General features: G+C 43.0%; 1 protein-coding gene across 2 annotated transcripts in view; it reads right to left on the reverse strand.

Moving 5' to 3' along the window:
* Positions 1 to 451: 451 nt before the first annotated feature.
* ric1 (RIC1 homolog, RAB6A GEF complex partner 1) overlaps positions 452 to 19,782 on the reverse strand; it is a 41,277-nt gene continuing 21,946 nt past the window's right edge. Inside the window, exons 4-27 of one of the 2 annotated variants that reach the window (XM_006788924.2) lie at positions 18,223 to 18,330; positions 14,958 to 15,103; positions 14,719 to 14,855; positions 12,488 to 12,579; positions 11,729 to 11,817; positions 10,819 to 10,963; positions 10,685 to 10,733; positions 10,394 to 10,570; positions 10,087 to 10,299; positions 9,823 to 9,861; positions 9,377 to 9,487; positions 8,530 to 8,619; positions 8,257 to 8,417; positions 7,489 to 7,627; positions 7,283 to 7,399; positions 6,733 to 7,140; positions 5,795 to 6,106; positions 5,442 to 5,600; positions 5,060 to 5,196; positions 4,666 to 4,946; positions 4,273 to 4,485; positions 4,011 to 4,188; positions 3,732 to 3,920; positions 452 to 2,981 (exon numbers count right to left, since the gene is read on the reverse strand). In XM_006788924.2, coding sequence (XP_006788987.2) covers positions 2,666 to 2,981; positions 3,732 to 3,920; positions 4,011 to 4,188; positions 4,273 to 4,485; positions 4,666 to 4,946; positions 5,060 to 5,196; positions 5,442 to 5,600; positions 5,795 to 6,106; positions 6,733 to 7,140; positions 7,283 to 7,399; positions 7,489 to 7,627; positions 8,257 to 8,417; positions 8,530 to 8,619; positions 9,377 to 9,487; positions 9,823 to 9,861; positions 10,087 to 10,299; positions 10,394 to 10,570; positions 10,685 to 10,733; positions 10,819 to 10,963; positions 11,729 to 11,817; positions 12,488 to 12,579; positions 14,719 to 14,855; positions 14,958 to 15,103; positions 18,223 to 18,330 — 4,006 coding nt within the window. In that variant the 3' untranslated portion in view covers positions 452 to 2,665. Of the gene's footprint in view, positions 2,982 to 3,731; positions 4,189 to 4,272; positions 4,486 to 4,665; positions 4,947 to 5,059; positions 5,197 to 5,441; positions 5,601 to 5,794; positions 6,107 to 6,732; positions 7,141 to 7,282; positions 7,400 to 7,488; positions 7,628 to 8,256; positions 8,418 to 8,529; positions 8,620 to 9,376; positions 9,488 to 9,822; positions 9,862 to 10,086; positions 10,300 to 10,393; positions 10,571 to 10,684; positions 10,734 to 10,818; positions 10,964 to 11,728; positions 11,818 to 12,487; positions 12,580 to 14,718; positions 14,856 to 14,957; positions 15,104 to 18,222; positions 18,331 to 19,782 lie in introns of both variants that reach the window. The other variant, XM_087843715.1, reaches the window with a different exon arrangement.

The following is a 19,782-nucleotide window of genomic DNA, read 5'->3' on the forward strand; positions in this document are numbered from 1 at the left end:
CCCTGACATGGCAACCATTTGACACTTGTTTAACTAAAAATTACATTTTGGCCATGAGAATTTCTGCATAAGCAAAATAACTCTGCTCTCTTTCTACAGGCAGAGGAAATGCAACCACTCCTGCTTGCTGATCTTACATCAAAACTGCATGTAGAGATATCGATTATGTTTTAATATAAACACTGAAGGGCACCACAGCTTGAAGAATAAAACCCAGAACCGTCTTTTAAACGTGCATTTAACAAAACAGTCAACTTAAAGCCATCAGATTCCCCCGTGTGATATTCATGGAGTTGTAATGTTAATATGTCAGTTAACTCTGTTATTCTGGTGTCAAACATTATTAATATAAGAGCTCTTTTCTAGAGTATTTAAAGCCAAACACACACATGTTGCTGCTTTGTCTGCAGCTGCTGCGTTGCTTTAAAAATAAGGAGGTCAAAGAGGCAGACAAACCTTTTAAAAATAATTTATTGGTCTTTATGTACAAGGGGGGAAAAATGAAGTAGAAAACCAAATATAAGTAGAAAAGGCGAATGTACAAGAGAGTATCTTTACACTGCATTGAGGATGTCTGCTGCCCCAGAAATAAACCTCGACTCTGAGGAAACGAGCAATACTTTTAAACTGTACACAGTTGGGAGGGAGCTGCTGTCCACGTTTTACTGAGCGAGCGAACGACACTCCTCCCTCACCGAGAAGGAAACCATAAAAGAGCTGAAATATTCATTTCCGTAGGAAATTGTCTCGCATACCGTCAGCATTAGTTTTGAGCGATGATGTTTCTGATGAGAGGGCTGGGATGTTCGCGAGTGAGATTCTCCTCCCTCTGCATGAGGACTCGAGCGTTCAAATCGAAGCAACGGGGTTAAAACAGAAGGCCTCTGGACGTAAAGTCTTTGGTTCATCAAGTGTCCGTGTTCAAGTAAAGCTTGTAGTGGAGCTGTAGGCTTGTTCAGAGCGGAAGGAGGGTCAAAGTAGACGATACAGAGCTGCTCGGGCCGTCTCAACCTTTTTGTGTATAGTGACGGGCAGCTCGTAGAAGAGAAACCATTCAAGAATCTAAACAGATAAACACACCCAACTATAACATATCATTTTGGTCTAGGATGAGAAGCGCACAGCTGGGGGGGAATGAAAGAAAAAACAAACAAACCCAAAAGCAGTAGTAAGCATAAAAAAATAAAGCTGAGTAACATTTCAATACATTGCACAATATAATACTGACGCATTGTTTTTCTTTTAGTGCTTGTAGTTGAGCCAATGCATGACTTTGATAACTAAGAGGGGGAAGGAGTTTTGTTATCAGTCATTAAAAACAAAGCAGGAATGATCTCTCAGCTAATAATCCCAATAAATAATAGTAATGACGAGGACTAATACGATAAAAATTAATTTCACGTGATCAGAGTCACCAATCATATCGACGTGGTGTGAACACGGCCGTGCACACGCGTTCAGATTTCCACTCGGAAGCACGAGAACGCGGCAATCGGCCTCCCGCTCGCCTCGCGGGTGGTCCGGACGAACTGCGAGAGGGTGAGGGTCAAAAACCACACGGCGACTTATCTATTGCACAACAATCAATCCCTCAAACTAAAACAATACTAAAGCGTCGCTCCTAACACTGCTGACAAGCCAACGATCCACCTGATGGCTTTTAAAAACTCACTAATGATGTGCCTCACGCGTGACGGGAAACAGAAAAGCCTTTTTTGAATTTAAAAAAAAAGAAAGAAGCATCTTGTGATTTTTTTTTTTTTGTTCAGCACAGGAAGTGTTGAAGGATCAACACAGATCTGCTTTGCTTTGTGTAAAAACCCACACGGGGAAGGGCGAGGCAGCTGATTCTGTACTTTAGCATCACTAGGGAGGGGGTGGGCAGCAGGCGGGCGAGGTGCTGATCAGTGGTAAGAAACTAGTCTGCAGAACGGTGGGATTCTACTCACAGATCATTTTCTTAGAAACCTTAAATTCAACTGTTTTAAAGAATCACACAGAATCATCTGCTGAGGGTGTTTTTTCTTTTTTTGGTCACAGGGTGACTGCAGAGGGATAGAAAAATAATGTCATCCTGTACACTGTTACATTATAGAAAAAAGGTATCACAAAATATTTTAAAATTATACTGAGGTATGAAAGTATGAAACACCTCTTGTGCACACAGACATAACGGCACGCTTCACGTACTGTAGGCTCAGACGCACTTCAGCGAGTCCCGTAAAAGGTTCTCGAGCTTTTTCTTTTTCTTTGTTCTACGTTATGCTCCGCGGTTAGCGCAAAGATCAGAACGGACCCTTTGAACCGATTCTATCGCTCTACCCGAGCTTTCGCGTGCTGCTCTACAGCTTCCAAAACAACACAAGTGGAAAACAACTGACATGAGTAACCCTCCTCTCTAATCTACCAGCACAATCTGCTGAAATGAGCTCTGTTAAAAAGGAACCGTTTGTGCTGTGATGTCTTTGTGCCTGTCGGGCTGATAGCGATCTAAAGAGTGGGTAATACTGACTGAAGTAGGAACCGACAAAGAGGCGCACAAACGCACGCACGCACACACTCGCTCGCTCACACAAATGAAGTTTTTTTTCCAGTCAGCCAATGCTGCAGCTTCCTCCACTCCGGCCCTTCAAGGGTTCACAGGTTAAAAAGTCCAGAAGAGGCTTCAGGACAAGGTGCAGTCGTAGGTTCCCTCCTCCTCCCCCTGCTCCTCCGTCTGTTCGGGAGGACAGTCCTCAGAGGGGGGACGGGGGAAAACTCCTGCGGGTTCGAGAGAGGGCAGGGCCAGGCCCAGCGGGGTCACCACTCCTCTGCTGTCTTCTGCCCGAGGTACCGCGGCTCCTCCCAGACCTTCAGAGCCACTGAGCTTGGAGCATTGGGTGGCAGGCTGGAAGGCTTCAGGCTGCACCTGCTCCGACGTCGACTCCATCAGCCGCTGCAGCTGCGGCTGGATCAGGCTGAGGAATGGTTTGTAACCCAGGCTACAGGAAGAAGACAAAACATTTATTGTAATGAAAAAGGTAAAGAAATCTCTCTATACAAGTTGTTATATCCATCAGTAGAGTTGGATAGGTCAATCCAAATACTGATAGTATTGTTATCAATACTGGTATCGGTATCTGATTGCTACTGATAGTGACTTGACTGGTATCGGCTCTATACTAGTGCATTAGGACTGATAACGCTGGTACTGCTGGAAGGTGTGTTTTGTATTTATTGCGTAATATCCATTCGCATCCGCTTATCCTTATCCCAGCTGTCATAGGGCGAGAGGCAGGGTACACCCTGGACAGGTCGCCAGTCTGTCGCAGGGCCAACACACAGGGAAAAACAACCAGTCGCACTCATATTCACTTACATGGGCAATTTAGATTTTTCAATTAACCTATCCCCACAAAGTGCATGTCTTTGGACTGTGGGAGGAAGCTGGAGTACCCAGGGAGAACCCACGCAAACATGCTGAGAACATGCAAACTCCACACAGAAAGATCCCGGCCTGATGGTGGAATTGAACTCAGGACCTTCTTGCTGTGGGGCAACAGTGCTAACCACGATGCCACCATGCTGCCCTATTGCGTAATATATATATAAAATTTTTTTTAGTGGTCATTAGAAATGTGTCACAATTTCCAAACTAAAGATGACATCTCATAAATCAGAACACACTGCTCTCCCCTATATAACGTGTTTTTATAGATTAAAAATATCGGTACCAGCACAGAACTACCCACCAGTCTGTGGAGGCCCACGCATCGACTGCTAATAATCCGTTTCGGACACTCTGCACATTTTCCGCAGGAACCTCTGGGTTGTCCAGGAAGCTGATCACCTGCTTGATGACATTTGCATCCCGCAGGATCAAACCAATCACCACACACCACTCCAGGCAGCCCGCCTCCATGAACACATGGAGAAGATATCTGATAGACACACAGAAGGCGCAGCTTAAATATACGTGTTGATTTTGCATTGAACTGAAGCAAACGACCATAGATTGAGTGGGGTCCCACCTGAGCTGCACCTGGGACTTGTGCGGGCCTTTGTTGGCCAGCTCCATGGAGATGTGCTCCAGCTCGGCCTGACTCAGGCTCAAAGTGGACGAGTTCTCGTCCACCATTGTCCAGTCGCCATCCACCACTGAGCTGGTCTCTGTGAGGTCTGTGGCTGAGCCGATGCTGTACTCCTCGACTAGAAAGCGCAGTGAGTGAAAGATGAAGTTCAGCTTAAGCGGATAAAAACAAAAGAACGGAATAACTGTTAAAGTTTTATTACCTTTGTTGGTGAGCAATGACAGGAAGGCCTCATGAGTCTGTGGTGAGTGCTGGTTCGAGTGAGCAGAAGAGGCTGTGTCCATGTCTTTGGGTCTCTGCTCAAGCCCGTCCATCCAGGTGTGGTTGTCAGGAGTTGTCGGAGGTGGTGCCGTGTCCATGTCGTTGTTCAGCAGGCTGTCTGCTGACTGTGACTTCAACAACCGTGGGCTCAGCACTGAAAACAACAACGAAAAACAGCAAGAATTACAGCGATGAAGCCAGTGATGGCATGTAAGGATTAAATTGTCAGTAGTATGCAAACTGGGGCACCATACTGGACGGATATTCAACCATCACCTTTAAACATTTAAAGTAATAATTGATTTCTCTGTAAACTTTCCTGTTCTTCACTCACCTGTACGGCACCGTCCATTCTTCAGTGGTGAGCTGAGGTTTCCCACAGGAATGACAGGGAATGGCCAGAGGAAGTCCTTATGGAGCTTCTTCAGCGCCGACACAAAATCATCAACTCGGGCCACGCGGTTTCGCTCGCGACATAACCAGCCGATGAGTTCGAAGCCCAGCTGTGCGGAAAAGCATCCCAGATCACGAAGGCGCACCTGCTCCAGGAGGCGACGGGCGTGGCGCCACAGCATCATGTCGATATACATGTTCTCTGCACACTCCACATCCCGACTGGCGGGAGGATGCAACAGAGGGAAAAGACAGGAATAGTTAGATGAGAAGAGCACATTCTGAACAAACTGCAGTACTAGTGTCCACTTTTATGCAAAATAATGTGCAGATACCCTTTAGCAGACGATCCAGAAGGCATACTGAAGGTCTTCTGCAGGTTGAACTTTCCTGTGGTGACCGAGTCGGCCGACTGAGACAAGCTGATGCTGCGATTTCTAAAGAACTCGAAACCTCCAGTTGAGCTGGGTTCCTGAACACAGAAACATGTTTGAAGTTTATAAAAAGCGCTTTTCATGGGCATGTAGTCAGAAAGAGCTGTGCAATAACACAGAATAAAACAAATAAATAAAACAGGAAGAGACAATAAAAGAGAATTAAAGTACAGTCAGTGAATTTAAGACAGAATAAAGATAAAACCATACGAGGTTGGTGCCCTTGCTTGAAGCCAGACAGACTGACAGTCACTGTCTTCCTGTAACATTTTCAGCTCCTCACCTGAGTAGTGGGTGTTGGGGGCGGAGTCTCCATCTCCCCTGAACCAATGGCTTTGAGGAATCTGATCATGTGCCGGCAGAGGTCCCACTTGCCCTGCTCGAGAGCCGTGTTGAAGAGAAGAGTGGCGTGCTGTCTGCTCACTGCTGGAACCTCCATATTCTTTATGGAGGAGGAGAAAAAGAGGAACGCCTGAGACTTTGAGGATTTTTTTAAGGATCTTGGAAAAATAAATTAGACTCTGGTTTTCCAAAGATTTTCAAGGGTGAAAATGCAAATAATCTCTGCCATTATAAAGTTAACTGAAGTGGGGCATGCAGAACGTGGTAACATGAGCTGTTGACTCCGCTCGTTACCTGCAGTATAATCAAATAGGAGGCCGCTGTGTCCAGATCCTGAGCCATGAGACACTCCTCAAACAGATCTTTGGGGTTTCCCACGGCTGCAAACAGGTAGTTCCACAGGGCGTACTCAGTCTTCCTGGCGCAGTGGACGATGGTCTGGAGGAACAGGGGGAACTCTGTGATGAACTTTGCAACGGTGGGAAGCAGCGGGTCGGGTATGGGCTCCCGCGACGTTGCCTCTTCTTCCAGCACTACATGAACCATCAGCTCCATGACATGGGGGAAGTAGGGGAGGGAGGCACATGACTGAGCCAGCATCAAAGCCTTGAAAGGAAACAGTAAAGAAAGGAATAAATTCTCTCATATACTAACATCGCACGCACGACCGTTTCACTGACTATCAATATTTTCATACCGGAATTTCTTGGTAATTCAAACAAATTCATACAAATTTGAAAAGAAAGTTTCTCAGGGCTTTGTCATCATCATGCCCTGATCATCATCATCATCATCATTGTGATCAGTGCCTTTTGGTCTTTACTTAAAGTTTTCCTAAACAAAATTGCAAACTGAAAAAAGTAGGGTTTAACCTTTTCATTTAAAAGTATTCCAGTATCAAATATCTCATCTTAAATAGCCTTATCTGCTCTTAAAAATGCACAGCTGGAAGCCTCATTTCTTTTCTTTGTTTCCCTCTCCATCGTCACTCCAGAGTAAACACCTGGGAAAGTTACACCTTTTCTGGCTTCCTCTTTGGCGACAAGTATCTCAGTTTCTTCAGACTTGGATTTTGAGGGTTTTTTTGCTCAGGGTAAGAACATTATGAGGCTAATGTGATTATAGTATGGACCTGTGTTATCGCTTACAAATAATGTAGTCAAAACTACTCCAAGCAAAGCAAAACCCTTATAAAAATAAGCAGATATGTTGAGCCAAGTTGCTCCAAGTACCTGTTCACCCAGGTTGCGAACCAGCAGCTGTCTCAGTATGTGGTGGAGGTAGATCTGTGAGGTCCTCTCTACTGTGCAGTAGGGAAACAGTGCCTCCAGTGGCTCTGAGGATCCCTGCATCCCGTCGTAGAGCACAGTCTCATTGGTTGCCCCCAGTACGAGGGCATCCTCGAACAGCACGGCCAAAGGGTAGATGTTGATGTGGAAGGGCAGCATTATGCGTCTGGAGAGGAAGGAGTGGGGTTTGCGATGGTCTCGGGGGAAAAGTGGCAGCCACACTTTCATGCCCGCTTCTCCACAGGACAACCAAAGAGCCTCCAGCAGATGGCGCTTTTTCTTGTTGGATCGACAGGTGGTCCAAACATTCTCCACACACTGGGCCAACACGACAGGGGGACAAAATGGGAGCTAGTGGAAAAAAGCAAAGCTGTTATGAGGGGATGTCTAAAATTTAAAATTCAGTTTTAGTGGTGTGAGGTCTGATTTCTGTTTGCACGGACATCAGTATTATTAGAACATTTTGCATGCAAAGATATCAGTGTGAACTCACCAGCTTCTTGTTGACAGCAGCCGTGTCTTTCTCTCGTACTTGCGGTCCTGAACGGTCCCGCTGTAGCATGATCAACTGGCCAGCCAGATTTAACATAATGCTCTCTGCCATGCAGGCCTGACACACACACACACACACACGGCATTATTAAAACACCTGTAGTTACAGATTGGCAGTTGCTGTATGCTACTGTGTTCCTGCACTACCTGCTGCGGGGCTTTTAATGTGATGCCAGTCTCAGTGCGCACAGACGTGAGAGTGACAGACACCACAAGGGCTGGATGAGGGATGTAACGGGACATCGACACCTCCTGCAGCAGCTCCACACTGGCTGTCGGGTTTGGACTGGAATGATAATAATAATCAGGAGCTTAATGAAAGAAGACTAATGCACGGGAAAGAAAATAATCCAAGAATGCAAAGAAAAGAGCTGAAAACCATACAACGATTCTACATTTTCTACTGTGACAGCTTCACATTAAAAGGATTTTTCTGTTTAACCAGTTCAAGGCTGGCAGTCATGAAGTGGTCACAGGAAAACAACATCTCAAGAATCATTCATTATAGTTTTTTGTTTCATTTGTAAGAATGATTTTTATCATATTTGACATTTTTATAAAATCTTGTTAAGACTCACATATAATTTCCTGAATAAGAGCCGAGCAACCTTGACTCTGACCACTGTATTCCAAACAAACAAATTCTGAAATCCAAATAAACCGACGTATCAAATCTGTGGGAATTCCCTCAAGACGTTCCAGATATATGACCTTCATGAAAAGTGATGAATGAACAGCTGAAAGCAGGACCCAACAACATAAGGCCCTCCATCCATAACGGTCACTGGCACAAAAACTGATTTGTTCGGGAGCTGGATAAAACCTGCCCAGCGTAACACCAACAGATGAGGTTCTTCTCAGAAAATGGTTAATTTGTGATGTAAAGACTGGAGTCGTGTGTGTATAGAAGCCCACCTGTCGTTCTTCCTCTCTATACTATAAAGGCAGATGGAGCAGTCGGCTCTGAAGAGTATGACCATGTCTCTGAAGACATTGAGCAGCAGAGTGTCAGAATGTAGCTTAGTAACTGAAGCAAAGGCATTGTCCAGGTTGGATGAGCGTTGATAGAGTCTCAACTACAGAGAGACCACAGACGAGACATCAAAATTAAAGACAGGCATTAGATTAGACAAAAAAACCAAAGGGATTTTTGACACGGTGGTATTATAGGTCGTGCTTCAGTCTCACCTGCTCCTGCTGGTCTATAAAATTGTAACAGGCCACCACCACAAAGTCATTCCACCAAGCCAGACCTCCTGTGACTGTCATGTTCTGCTCCTGCAGAAAAAAGCAACAACACATTTATCAGGTACTGTCCAACAAAAACACTTTTGTGCACAAATTCATTTTTTAAACAGACTGTTATTCTAATTTTATTTTCAACTGCATTTTTAGAGCTTTTGCATGGAATAGCTTTCCCCACGCACATACACACAAACAATATATGGACAAAAATACTGAGCCACCTATAAACACACTTATAGAAGCTGTCTGGATCTGGAAACCCACACTGTGAAGCACCTGACACACAGTTTTTGTGCTAATGCCCGAGGAGGTTTGCAGCTCTGCAGTTATTGAGTCAGCAGAGTGACTTTTACACACTATGCGTCTAGGCAGCACTTAGCGACCCTGCGCTATGACTTCATGTGGTCTGTCACTTTGTGGTTGAGTTGCTGTGGTTCCTAAATGCTTCCACCTTTCAGTAACACCTAACATGTAACATGTCACAAACTGGCTTATTACATCAGTGGCATCCTATTACAGCCCCACAATGAAATTCAGTGAACTCTTTAGGACGACCCATTCTCTCACAAATGCTTGTGAAGACAGACTGCATGGCTAGGTGTGTATTCATATTCACAAAAATAAAAAAATGAAGTTACAAGTTATTCCTGGCACATTTGTCTTTGTTACAGTGGCAGTATTTTCAACATGTGGACAAAATAAGAGTATCTTAGAGCTCAGATGAGATTCTTCCGTCATTGACCGCCTATTGATCACTGCACCAAAGTCATCTATTAAGGTGTCAACATACCTGAGTGATATTCCCAAACAGCTTCCATTTCCTTGTAAACAAGGAGTAGTGTGCAAAGCCTCGCCTCCCTGCTACAGCCATGCACTGGCCAGCTGTGTCTATGGCTGCAAACTTTACAAACATACACAGACCAATTTCAAGTGTTGACACAGAAAACGAGCAACTCCATAAAACTAAAAACAGCTTTCACCGGTTTTGCTACCAGTGTGATGACATTTTTTTAAAGTTAAGTTGAGCTTGTTTATAGAGCATTACATCATATAAAAATGAGCTTTGGAGGCCAGAGGCAACCAAGCCAAAACTTTCCACATAAAAAGAGGACTATACTTCATATTTATCTTCTTCTGCATATAAAACAAGCTTACTTTATAAAAACTGAATGCGTGCATCTATTTATCAAACATCACTGAGATCCACATTAAAGTCAAACACACACACACACTTACCCGTATAGGCCAGTTGCTCTCTAGGTATGTGCTGTGAATCTAGAGGACAAATACAATTCAATAAAATAAAATAAAAAAAAGACAAAAAGACAATGAGCTAAATTTTAGATTTACTGAACTTGACAGACACAAGTTACAGGTTACTCAGTTTATTTGCGTCCGTCTTTCATAATCCAGAAATGACTGCAGTTTCTGTGCACTAACTTATTCTTGATAATGACATACAGGAAGTTTGCAGAGCAGCAGGAGGAAGCACATCCTTACCTGGACCACGTGCCAGTGCTTGTGTCCGAGTAAAGTGCTGAGTCCCTGAGAGAGAGAGGAGTCGGGGTTGGGGGGCGGGTGCAGTGGGCTGCCGTCGCGCGGGTGTAAGTGTGTGTGTGGGCGTGTGTCAGAGTTGCTATGGATCTGTGTGGGGTCACCGCAGGTCAGGTAGAGGCGGTCTTCACCGTGGAGTAACACCTGCTCCTGGTTACTCTGCGAAAGCCAAGAAAGGAGCAAACCGAGCATAAATGCAGGGCATGGCGCGTGTGTGCGGTGATGCTTCCATCAGCACCGTGCATCTTCTCACCGTGCAGGGGTTGACTGTGAGCGCGCTCTTAATGAAGTGGAACTGCAGTATGCCAGCCTGCAAAGCGCTGGAGTTAGGAGGTGCAACCATCTCCACATCCTGCTCCTGCTCCTCTTGTCTTCTCCTCTCCTGTTTGTGAGGGAGCACCCATAGGTGGTAGCCTTCTGCACCCCAGCTCTAGAAAGGGGGCAAAGTGCAAGATTCAGCATACAAAAAAAAAAGTTTTCACCTCTATTACAAATAAAGACTTTTATTTTGATTTTTTCACTCTTAAAACAAACGTCTACATACCATAGAGCTGATTTTAAGGGGGTCTTTCTTGGTACCATCAGATCGATGTCTAAAGGGAGTAAACACACACAAAAGTCCTTACAAACGAACACGCTGTATGAATGTAGCAGGGCCGCATCTGTGCCTTCACTCACATGAAGTCCTCTCCCAGAGTGCAGATGAGGTGAGCTCCGAAGACGCTCCACAGCGACAGGCCGCCGCACTCCCACGTAACCATGACAACGCTGCAGTCAGGTGACCAGCAGATTAGTTTGACAGGGCCCGTCTTGTTGTAGATGTCTGAAAAGGCAAAGAATGCACAGAAATTACAACATTTCTGTTTTACTGTTGTATTGGACTTTTTCTTTTTCTATTTTACTTATGCACCAAGTTCTGTTGTTTTCATTTTTTACGTAATGAGGAGCAAAATCTGTGAATGGCATCACATTGGGTGACATCAAAAGAGCAAAACTGTTGATTCTGCACAAACACTTTGTGCTTTCCTAGATTCATTGGGATTTTAACAAACATGTAATGACAGTCGACTGAATGTGCAGAAAGGCCACTGCAGGTAAAACTGTGCCACATTTGGCCCTTGTAGATAAAAACATTTATATAAAATCAGAATGATATTACCTAATGGTAACCTAATGAGGGCTTAGTTTGTAGAATGTGATGCAACTGGGATAATATTACAGGAATTGAGCTGCTATTTAATCAAAGAGGAGGAGAATTGCATGACACACCTTGCCTCAAACTCTGCGGGAGTTTAAAGTAAGGTGTCTTTACGCTAAGCTCTTAACTACAAAGCAAGAGGAAGACACCAGCCATTTTCATTGTTTAAACAGCCATGGGTCTATAAGGCAGTTCAGCCACTAGGGTGAGCTATGGCTGTGGACCACAAATCCAACAAAAGTGATGCAGGATATCAGATACACAAAGAGAAAGACAGAAAGCTGAAGGAATGTACATTACATCCTGTAAAAGGATGCTAAGTAGAGCTAAGCTAAGTTGAAAAAGGAGTGAAAAAGCAAGACACAAGAATTGAGGGTAAAATGAGGATACCTGGGTAGTGTTTTGGAGTGAGCTCCAGTTTGTGGGAGAGCTGCATCGATCCTGTTGTGGTGTCGATCATGTACACCAGCACCGAGCCGCTGCAATGACAACACACGTATTTCAACCAGCCTAACATGTTGTGTAAGATGAGAGGAACTGCATGAAACGTCACGGCCTAGCTACAATTCTGTGCTGAGAGCTTCCCCCAGCATGTTTGTGCATCTCTTTGCACGTTAATATGAGACAAACATACATGAAAACAATTAAAACAGCAACACAAGCTCAGCATCTGTACTGTATGTGAATGCCATTAAACACAGATGCTTAAAAATCGGATGTCTGCAGTTGCTCCCTGACGATATTTTGCTTAAGCTTGTTTTCAAATATGTAAAGACTTTAGTAAAACATTTGTACTTTATACATTTCCAATCTTTTGAAAAATAAAGTACAAAACAGTGTAGAAAATAGTGTCCGAAACATGGTAAAGGGGAGAAGGAAGCAGCATGGAGAGAAATTCCTGCCAACCTGGCGTTATTGCACTGCGTGAGGAGTTCCTGACGAGTACACACTAGTTAGCCTCAGCAAACAAAAACTGACAGATTCTCACACTGGACACACACACACACCACACTGACAACAACCTCTCTGTACCACACACACACACACACACACACATTCAACAAACACACCCAAGATCGCTTTCCAGCACTGCCCTGTAAACGATGTAGGGAGACGGCGAGAGAGGGAGACGTTTGCAGAGACATGTACCTGGCGCAGCCAAAGGCCATCAGCCTGTACTTGTTGTTGACAGCCACACAGGTGCCATCAGTCACATCCGCTGCCCAGACACCCTGCAACTGCTGGACACACACAAGAAGCCTTCTTGAATAACAGGTAACAGTAAAATGCTGCCGACTGTCAAAAAAACGAAAAGATAACAAATCTGAGTGTGAAGCGCATCATCCCTCGATTGGTCACAATTTGTATCTGACATTTATGTCTTGATGTTAAAAATCAACACCCACTGTCTATTTTCCAGCCAAAATATTAACGGTAAACTGAGATGCAAGAAAATGTTTTTCCTGATGGTCATTACGGTCTTCACCGTGCCAAGAACACTAAAAGCCACAAGCTCTGCAACTGAGTCATTACCGCAATATTATTAATAACATTTTGTTCTGGCTTTGTGTGTACTTGAACATGTTGCATTATTAGTGTTCATAATTGCTCTCTGGAAGTACTGCTGTGCATCTCCTGCATGGTGAAAAAGCAAGTATATCGGAGTTTCTGACAGTAAATCAGGAAGGGACTAATTTGTGCCACTATTAAAAATGTGTATCTTGGAAAATAAATAAATAAATAACATGATAAAAATAAATGGTATTTAAAACTTTCCACACAAACAAATTAGGTCCATAAGCAGACACACCTTTTGTTGCTTTGCCTCTGTACATCACCACCACAATCAATATGTAATTAAAGTGCAGATTTTAAGCTTTAATTCAAAAAGTTTCACAGAAATTTTGCATTTGTTCAAAATTAGAGGCGTTTTTATACAGTTTCAGCTTTTCAGAGGCTCATAATAAATTGGACAATTGACTGAAAAGCAGTTTTAAAAACAGGTTCTTATTCAAAACAAAGCAGACAAAGGAGAGAAGAGTGTGAGATGGTGATCCATCAGCTCACATCATTTTAAATGTGGTGGCTACAGTGTTACAGCATGTATGGGAGCCAGTGGAGCGGGCTCACTAGTATTTATTGATGATGTAAGAAGGTTTATAGAAGTAGCAGGAAGAACTCTGAAGTGTACATGGCTATACTCTCTGCTCAGATTCAGCCAAATGCTGCAAAACAGACAAAGCTTCACAGTGCACATGGATAATGACCCAAAGAATACTGTAAAAGTTAAGGCAAAGAAATGGGATATTCTTCAATGGCCAAGTCTGTCACCTGATCTTACTCGAGTATAGCAGCTTTTCAGTTACTGAAGATAAAACTAAACGCAGGGAGCTTCACAAACACCTGAAGGTGACTGCAGAAAAGGCCAAGCAGAGCATCTCCAGGGAGCAAACAACACTTTCTATGTCCATGTTTTTGAGACTTTAGGCAGTCATTGACTGAAAATGATTTTCATCCAAGTAATAACACAACCTCTATTTAAAATTACGCTAGTTTGTCCAATAAACTTGAATGTGTAAATGTGTATTAAAAAAATGGCCATAATTGCTAAATAGTCAATATAAAGGTTTCGTAAAACCCTTTGAATTGAAGCTGAAAGTGTGTACTTCAATCACATAGTGACTGTCTGATTGAAAAGCTACAGAATCAAAACTACAAAAAAAAAAGAAATTCTGAACTTTATATCCTGAAACAAGCTGTTCTAGTCTACTAAAAGCCAACCAGAGCACTCAATTTATTTGCAGAATAAAAAGCATGGTTATCTTCACAAAACAGAGAAATCATTATGCTGTTAGTGATTTGGCTGCATGAAATAGGGCTTATAGTGTTCCCATCATCGTGGTGTCAGGTGTCCTGTAATAATAAATTGGCTATTTAATGCCATAACAACAGCAGTTTTCACACATGCACTGCAGCCTTGAGCATTTCTGAGTGGAACGCTATGTGAGAAAGCAAAGGTCTGACTCTGTCGTCTTGGACATTTAATGGCCCTTACGCTGCCAGCTCCCTACTATAACATCTGTGTAATGTGATTTTGCCCATGTGAAAATAGAGCAGGTAATTATTCAAGAATTCACTGCGGACGGGTGGATGGCATGTGACCGGCCTGCAGCACCCTCGCTTAAACCAAACATAGTTTGAGCAGTGAGAACAGATCTGACACAAACCGTCTCCTGCTGTGTACTGCACATAAACAAAGGGCCAACTGCGCACAATGTCTCGACTACGATTATTACGACGTTGTGGAAAATGACTAATTCAACTGTTTTGACCGTCTGTGTGCTTTAACGTGACCAGTGCGTGTCTGTGAGCATCCTTACGTCTGCAGTGATGGTGTTGCTCAGTGGGGTGATAAAGCCCAGGCGTCCGTCACTCAGTACGACAGCGAAGCCATCCAGGGTCACACAGTACTCCATATAGCGGATATGAACCCCCTCCAGGTCCAGAGAAGGGCCACCTAAATACACAGGGAGGAGAAAAACAGAGAAAAACTACTGTAGGCTGATTTTGTTTTAATGTTACTCTGTTGTATTTGAGCAGAGTGCATTGATCTTCTAACCTCGAGCAGACTGCAGGTCCAATGAGAAGGGGATTGTAGTAAGGCAGATGGCCTTGCGTCCATTGTTGCCGAGCCCATCCCAATGCAGCACATGGAGATAACCGTCTGCGGTACACACCAGCAAATCCTCCTGGAGGGACTGCAGGCTAGTGGGAAGAAGTTTTTTTTTAAAAAAAAATTAAATATTAATCAAAGGAACAGGGAAAAAAAAAGAAAAGAAAGCGGGGGGGAGAAGCTAGGTAGGCAGGGTAGAAACAACATAACAAGACAGAAAACAGTGGGCTATTCATCATCCAGCTGTGCCCCGTGTGAAGACTGAAAGTTTTACTGGGCAGCTGTGATGAGGCCATGTAGCTGCTAGTGCCAAGTCTCCCTATCTTTTAACACACAAGAGAACAAACAACAGTGTGTTTGTGTGGGTAAAGTACTTCATTGTATCCCTAAAAAAAAAAAAAAAAAAAAGGGGGGGGGGGGGGGGGGGTGTAAGAGGTTTAACACCGAGGAAGGCACGACGACAACAGCCGAGAGTGAGCAAGTGGAAAAATGAAGGGAAGCAAAGGCTCTAAGCACAGTGGACTGACACTGTGGAGGAGGCAACGTCTTTTACTGCAGCTTCACGCAGCAGGAGACACCCACTCATCTCCTGCACAATCAAGCTGTGCCTGTGAAATGCCAACAGAGCGCTCGAATTCAGATGACTACCCCGTAATCTCTGTCGAGCACAGACAGAGGAGGAGAAATGGCAGATGAACACGGAACAATACAAACAAAAATAAAAAGGCGGACAAAAAGAAACAGTAAAAGTTCTTGTCACTCATTAAACGTCAAACACGTCAAGCTCCAGGACATGTGGGTTATAGCTGGAACAAAGACAGAAACTAAAACAACACAAAACTCAAACCACCATAGAGAAGAAAGCAATTGTATTAGACTGGCTCCATCGTTCTAGTGCCTCCCCTCACTTTGTGTGTCCAGGGAGCTACACTAACTATACATTTTGGAAAATAGTCTTGAGCAATATTTCTCTGCGATTTCTGAAGATCAAAGTTCTTTTTACATTGGCTGCTTTTTCACTCATTTTCAGTCCACTCCTTACCTGACCAGTTTTACAGGAATGTTCCTTTATTTGTTGTTGTTCATTAAGCCGCTCAACACTGACCTATCATTTAAGCATAAATGACCTCTAACTGAGAGGATAAACCAGTGTTGTTTCTCCACAAACAACTGAGCAAAGAACTCATTTTAGATTTTAACAAGTTGACATGCATAAAATCTCATTTTTCCACCAACAAGAGAATTTGCAAGTGCCATTAACCGCAAAGTTGGCATATCTTGAAGTGGTTTGCAGAACGTGCCCTTTGGTTGGTCCATCTACTATTCACTGAAGCCTCATTGGAAATGGGTGGCTACCAGGAAAACATTCTTAAGAAAGAGAAACAGGAAGAAAGGCTGAAGTATGCCAAGTTACATAAGAACTGGACATGAACTGAAAATGAATGGCACCAGGTCTTTTTTGGGTGATTAATCCTAATTTGAAATTTTTTGGTTCAGATCATCACCAATATTTACAGATGAGGTCAGGAGAGAGTGCATCTACAGGCATCTGTAAAGCCTGGCGGCTCAGTCATGGTTTGGGGCTGCATTTCAGTCAGTGCTGTTGGAGATTTAGTCTAAATTGATAGAATTATAAACAAAGAAAAATACCATCAGATATTGATCCACCATGCAATTACCATCTGGAATGCTTCTGATTAGCAACTGTTCATATGTAAAAACATACTTAAATGGAAAAAAAAACAAAAAAAACAAACCCACACTGTGGATCATTGTAAGTCATAGGTTGGCCTCCCCAGAGCCCAGATCTTAAGATTACTGAAGTAGTGTCAGGCCATCTTGACAGAGAACAGAACAAAAAGGCAGCCAACATCCAAAGAAGAGATTTGAATGTCCTTCAAGAAGCCTGGAGAACAATTCCTGAAGACAACTTAAAGAAATTACAAGAAAGCTTGACTAAGAGAGATCAGACACGTTGAAGAATAAAGGAGGTCACACCAAATACTGACATTCAGTCTGAGGAGAACTCTACAAACCACATTTTTGAACTTGTTTTAAACAATCACAGCACCCATTTCCCCCAAGTGTTTTGCCCAGTACTCTAAATGTGCTGGCCATTTCATTAATATATACTAAAAGCTTTTACAGTAACAATTCTGAAATCATGTGCTTTGGTCACTGAAGTTTCATAATTAAAAAACCTAATTAATGGAATAAAAACAGTTCACACTCGTTAAAATGCAACAGGCAAAATAGAAACGTTACATCTGGAGAGAAAGCACAGTCATCAAACCTATAATGGAAAAAACAAAACAAAAAAAATAATGATGGATTCTCATCAGACAATTTGCATCTTTAAAACAGCTTGTGATGATCTGAATACAAACTATCCAGAAAACATAAGAGTCTGATTTGAATTAATTATGTTTCAGGCAAATGTTACTTCTTTGCTTTAATCAGTTAGCTCATCTGTCACTCTCTCCTCCCTCTCATTCATTTTTGCCAGTTCAAGCATTTCCTCTCTGTGGGCCTCTGCCATTAAAAATCCACATCAGAGGACTTCAGCTTCTCTTTGCACCTGAGCTGTCTCTCACTGCCAACACTGTCTTTCCATCAGAAGAAGAGAGGTTTTCGAGCCATTCCCGTGAGCCAAATGGCTTTCACATATACACAAAGAGCTACATTTGTTAAAAAAATGTTTTAATCTTTAAATAGCTGCTGATAAACTACTTGAGAAGCATTTGTGCACAGCTTAAATCTTTAAAATGTTTCAAATGCAACACTATAGTTAGCGCTCACACAGAACAACAGTGATTCTGATTCTGTTGTGCAGCTTTTATGGAAGCTATCCTGCCTGTGTTTAATTTATGACATTTTAAATCACTGTTTTGAAAGTAACAAGAACATTTAGACCCAGGTCAATATTTGTAGGTTCAAGAAAGAGTTATTTACATTGAAATATAAACAGATAATGATGAAGCTAAGCTCAAGGGGTGGCCATAAACATTGTTAAGAGTTTACAGGGAGTGCTTGAATGGAGACAGAGTGTGAGTAAACCTTGAGTGTGTGTGTTTGTGCAGGAGAATTTGCCTGTGTAAATGTGAGCTTGATGACACATCAAAGACCGAGAGGGAGTGAGCTGATGCCTGCGTGAGGCTGAGGCAGACAGGTAGACACAACAGAAAGAAAGTAGGTATGAGAGAGCACCTACCTGGTGATGGGGGCCTCCAGATCCACAGGCTTCTTCATCTCCAGAGAGAGAGCGGGTGCACATTGCTCCTCCTTAAAACCAGGGGTCACCTTCACACGAGGGCTTCCTCTGTGCAACCACATCATTCCAAACACACATTTTACTCCTAGTTACATGAAAGTAAACCCAGTGAAATGCTAAAATTACAAAGTCACAGAGCTGACAATGAACACTGAATATGTCCCAACTTGCTCAAACGCTGCTGGTGCGCTCTAAAGGAATGTGAAATGCACGCTTTGAGACGCATTTCAATCAAACAAATGCTTTATATGGTGAACAACCATGGGAGAAGAGAGCAAACATCCCTAAGCAAACGGAAAAGTATTCACTTTGCTAAACTTCATGGATATTTTATTGTGTTTTAGACTTTGAATGTTTAAATTATCTTATGGTCCTATTAATCAACACTTCATGGCAAAAAAAAGAAAACATGTTTTTTTCACAGTTATAAAAAGCTAAATGCTGCAAAAAATAAATAAATGAAAAATCTGAATGTGCTCTGAATATTTCTAATCCTCCGAGAAACTGCAGCTATAATTTCACCGCCTGCAAATGCAATCATGAGCAAACAGAGTGTTTTCTAGTAAACTGCACCTGTATACCTGCTACTGCTGTCCTCCCCCCACACATGTTGATAGTCATAATGATACCACACCCATAACATTACATAACCACCTTTCACTGTCAAAGTCTGCATCACAGACACAGTAAAAGATTAAACTGGCAACTGCAGTTGCCAGAGTGAATAAGTTAAGAGTTTTACTTCAAGGCAGCGTTTCCTGTTCTCTCTCTTATGGTTGACTGTATATGTAGACACAGGTGATGGAGACACAGCAGTTTAGCGAGGCAAACATCACTGACAGAAGAGGTAACGAGTGCAATCTGGGCCCTGGACAATGTTCAACTAATCACTGCATATGTATATAAAGGATGAAAGTACTGACTGTAAAATCAAGAGAAAGGTTAGTCCTCCTGGTAAACACCAGCTTACACAGTGTATTTCTCAACCAGTTGCAGAGTGGTTGCAGGAGGGTACTTGCTGGTCACACAGAGGTATATGATGATGTACTGATAATGTCCTTGCGACTGATTTGGTAGCGCCTAGTTTGCATGGAAGACACTGACATGCCTTAAAAAACACTCCAACGACTTGCTAAACAAAAGTGAAACTGAAGGGTGCAAACCTGAAACACAAACTGTTTGCCTTTAAACTCACAGCTGTGGCCTTTATAACATGATGCTTGAAGAAGCAAGGTACAGCTTTTTCATTGAAGGAGAGGCTCTCCGATTGTAGTTTTTACCTGGTACAAGGTACTACCACCTAATGAAAACCCCACAAAAACGAGTCGAGCCATGTCAAGTAGTACTCATGGCTCGTGGCTCATACTTCTGTTACTGCAAACCTGTTATGAAGAGTGAGGGGTGGATCTGCCAAAAACACCTAGCACAGTTGTGCAGATGTTCATTTGTGTTTCTCATGAGTGTCTTTTGATCTTAATTTTTTTCCCCCAGCTTCTATTT

The sequence above is a fragment of the Neolamprologus brichardi genome, chromosome 7 (genome assembly GCF_056152115.1).
Source record: "Neolamprologus brichardi isolate AB-2024 chromosome 7, ASM5615211v1, whole genome shotgun sequence".
In the NCBI taxonomy this organism is placed as follows: Eukaryota; Metazoa; Chordata; class Actinopteri; order Cichliformes; family Cichlidae; genus Neolamprologus; species Neolamprologus brichardi.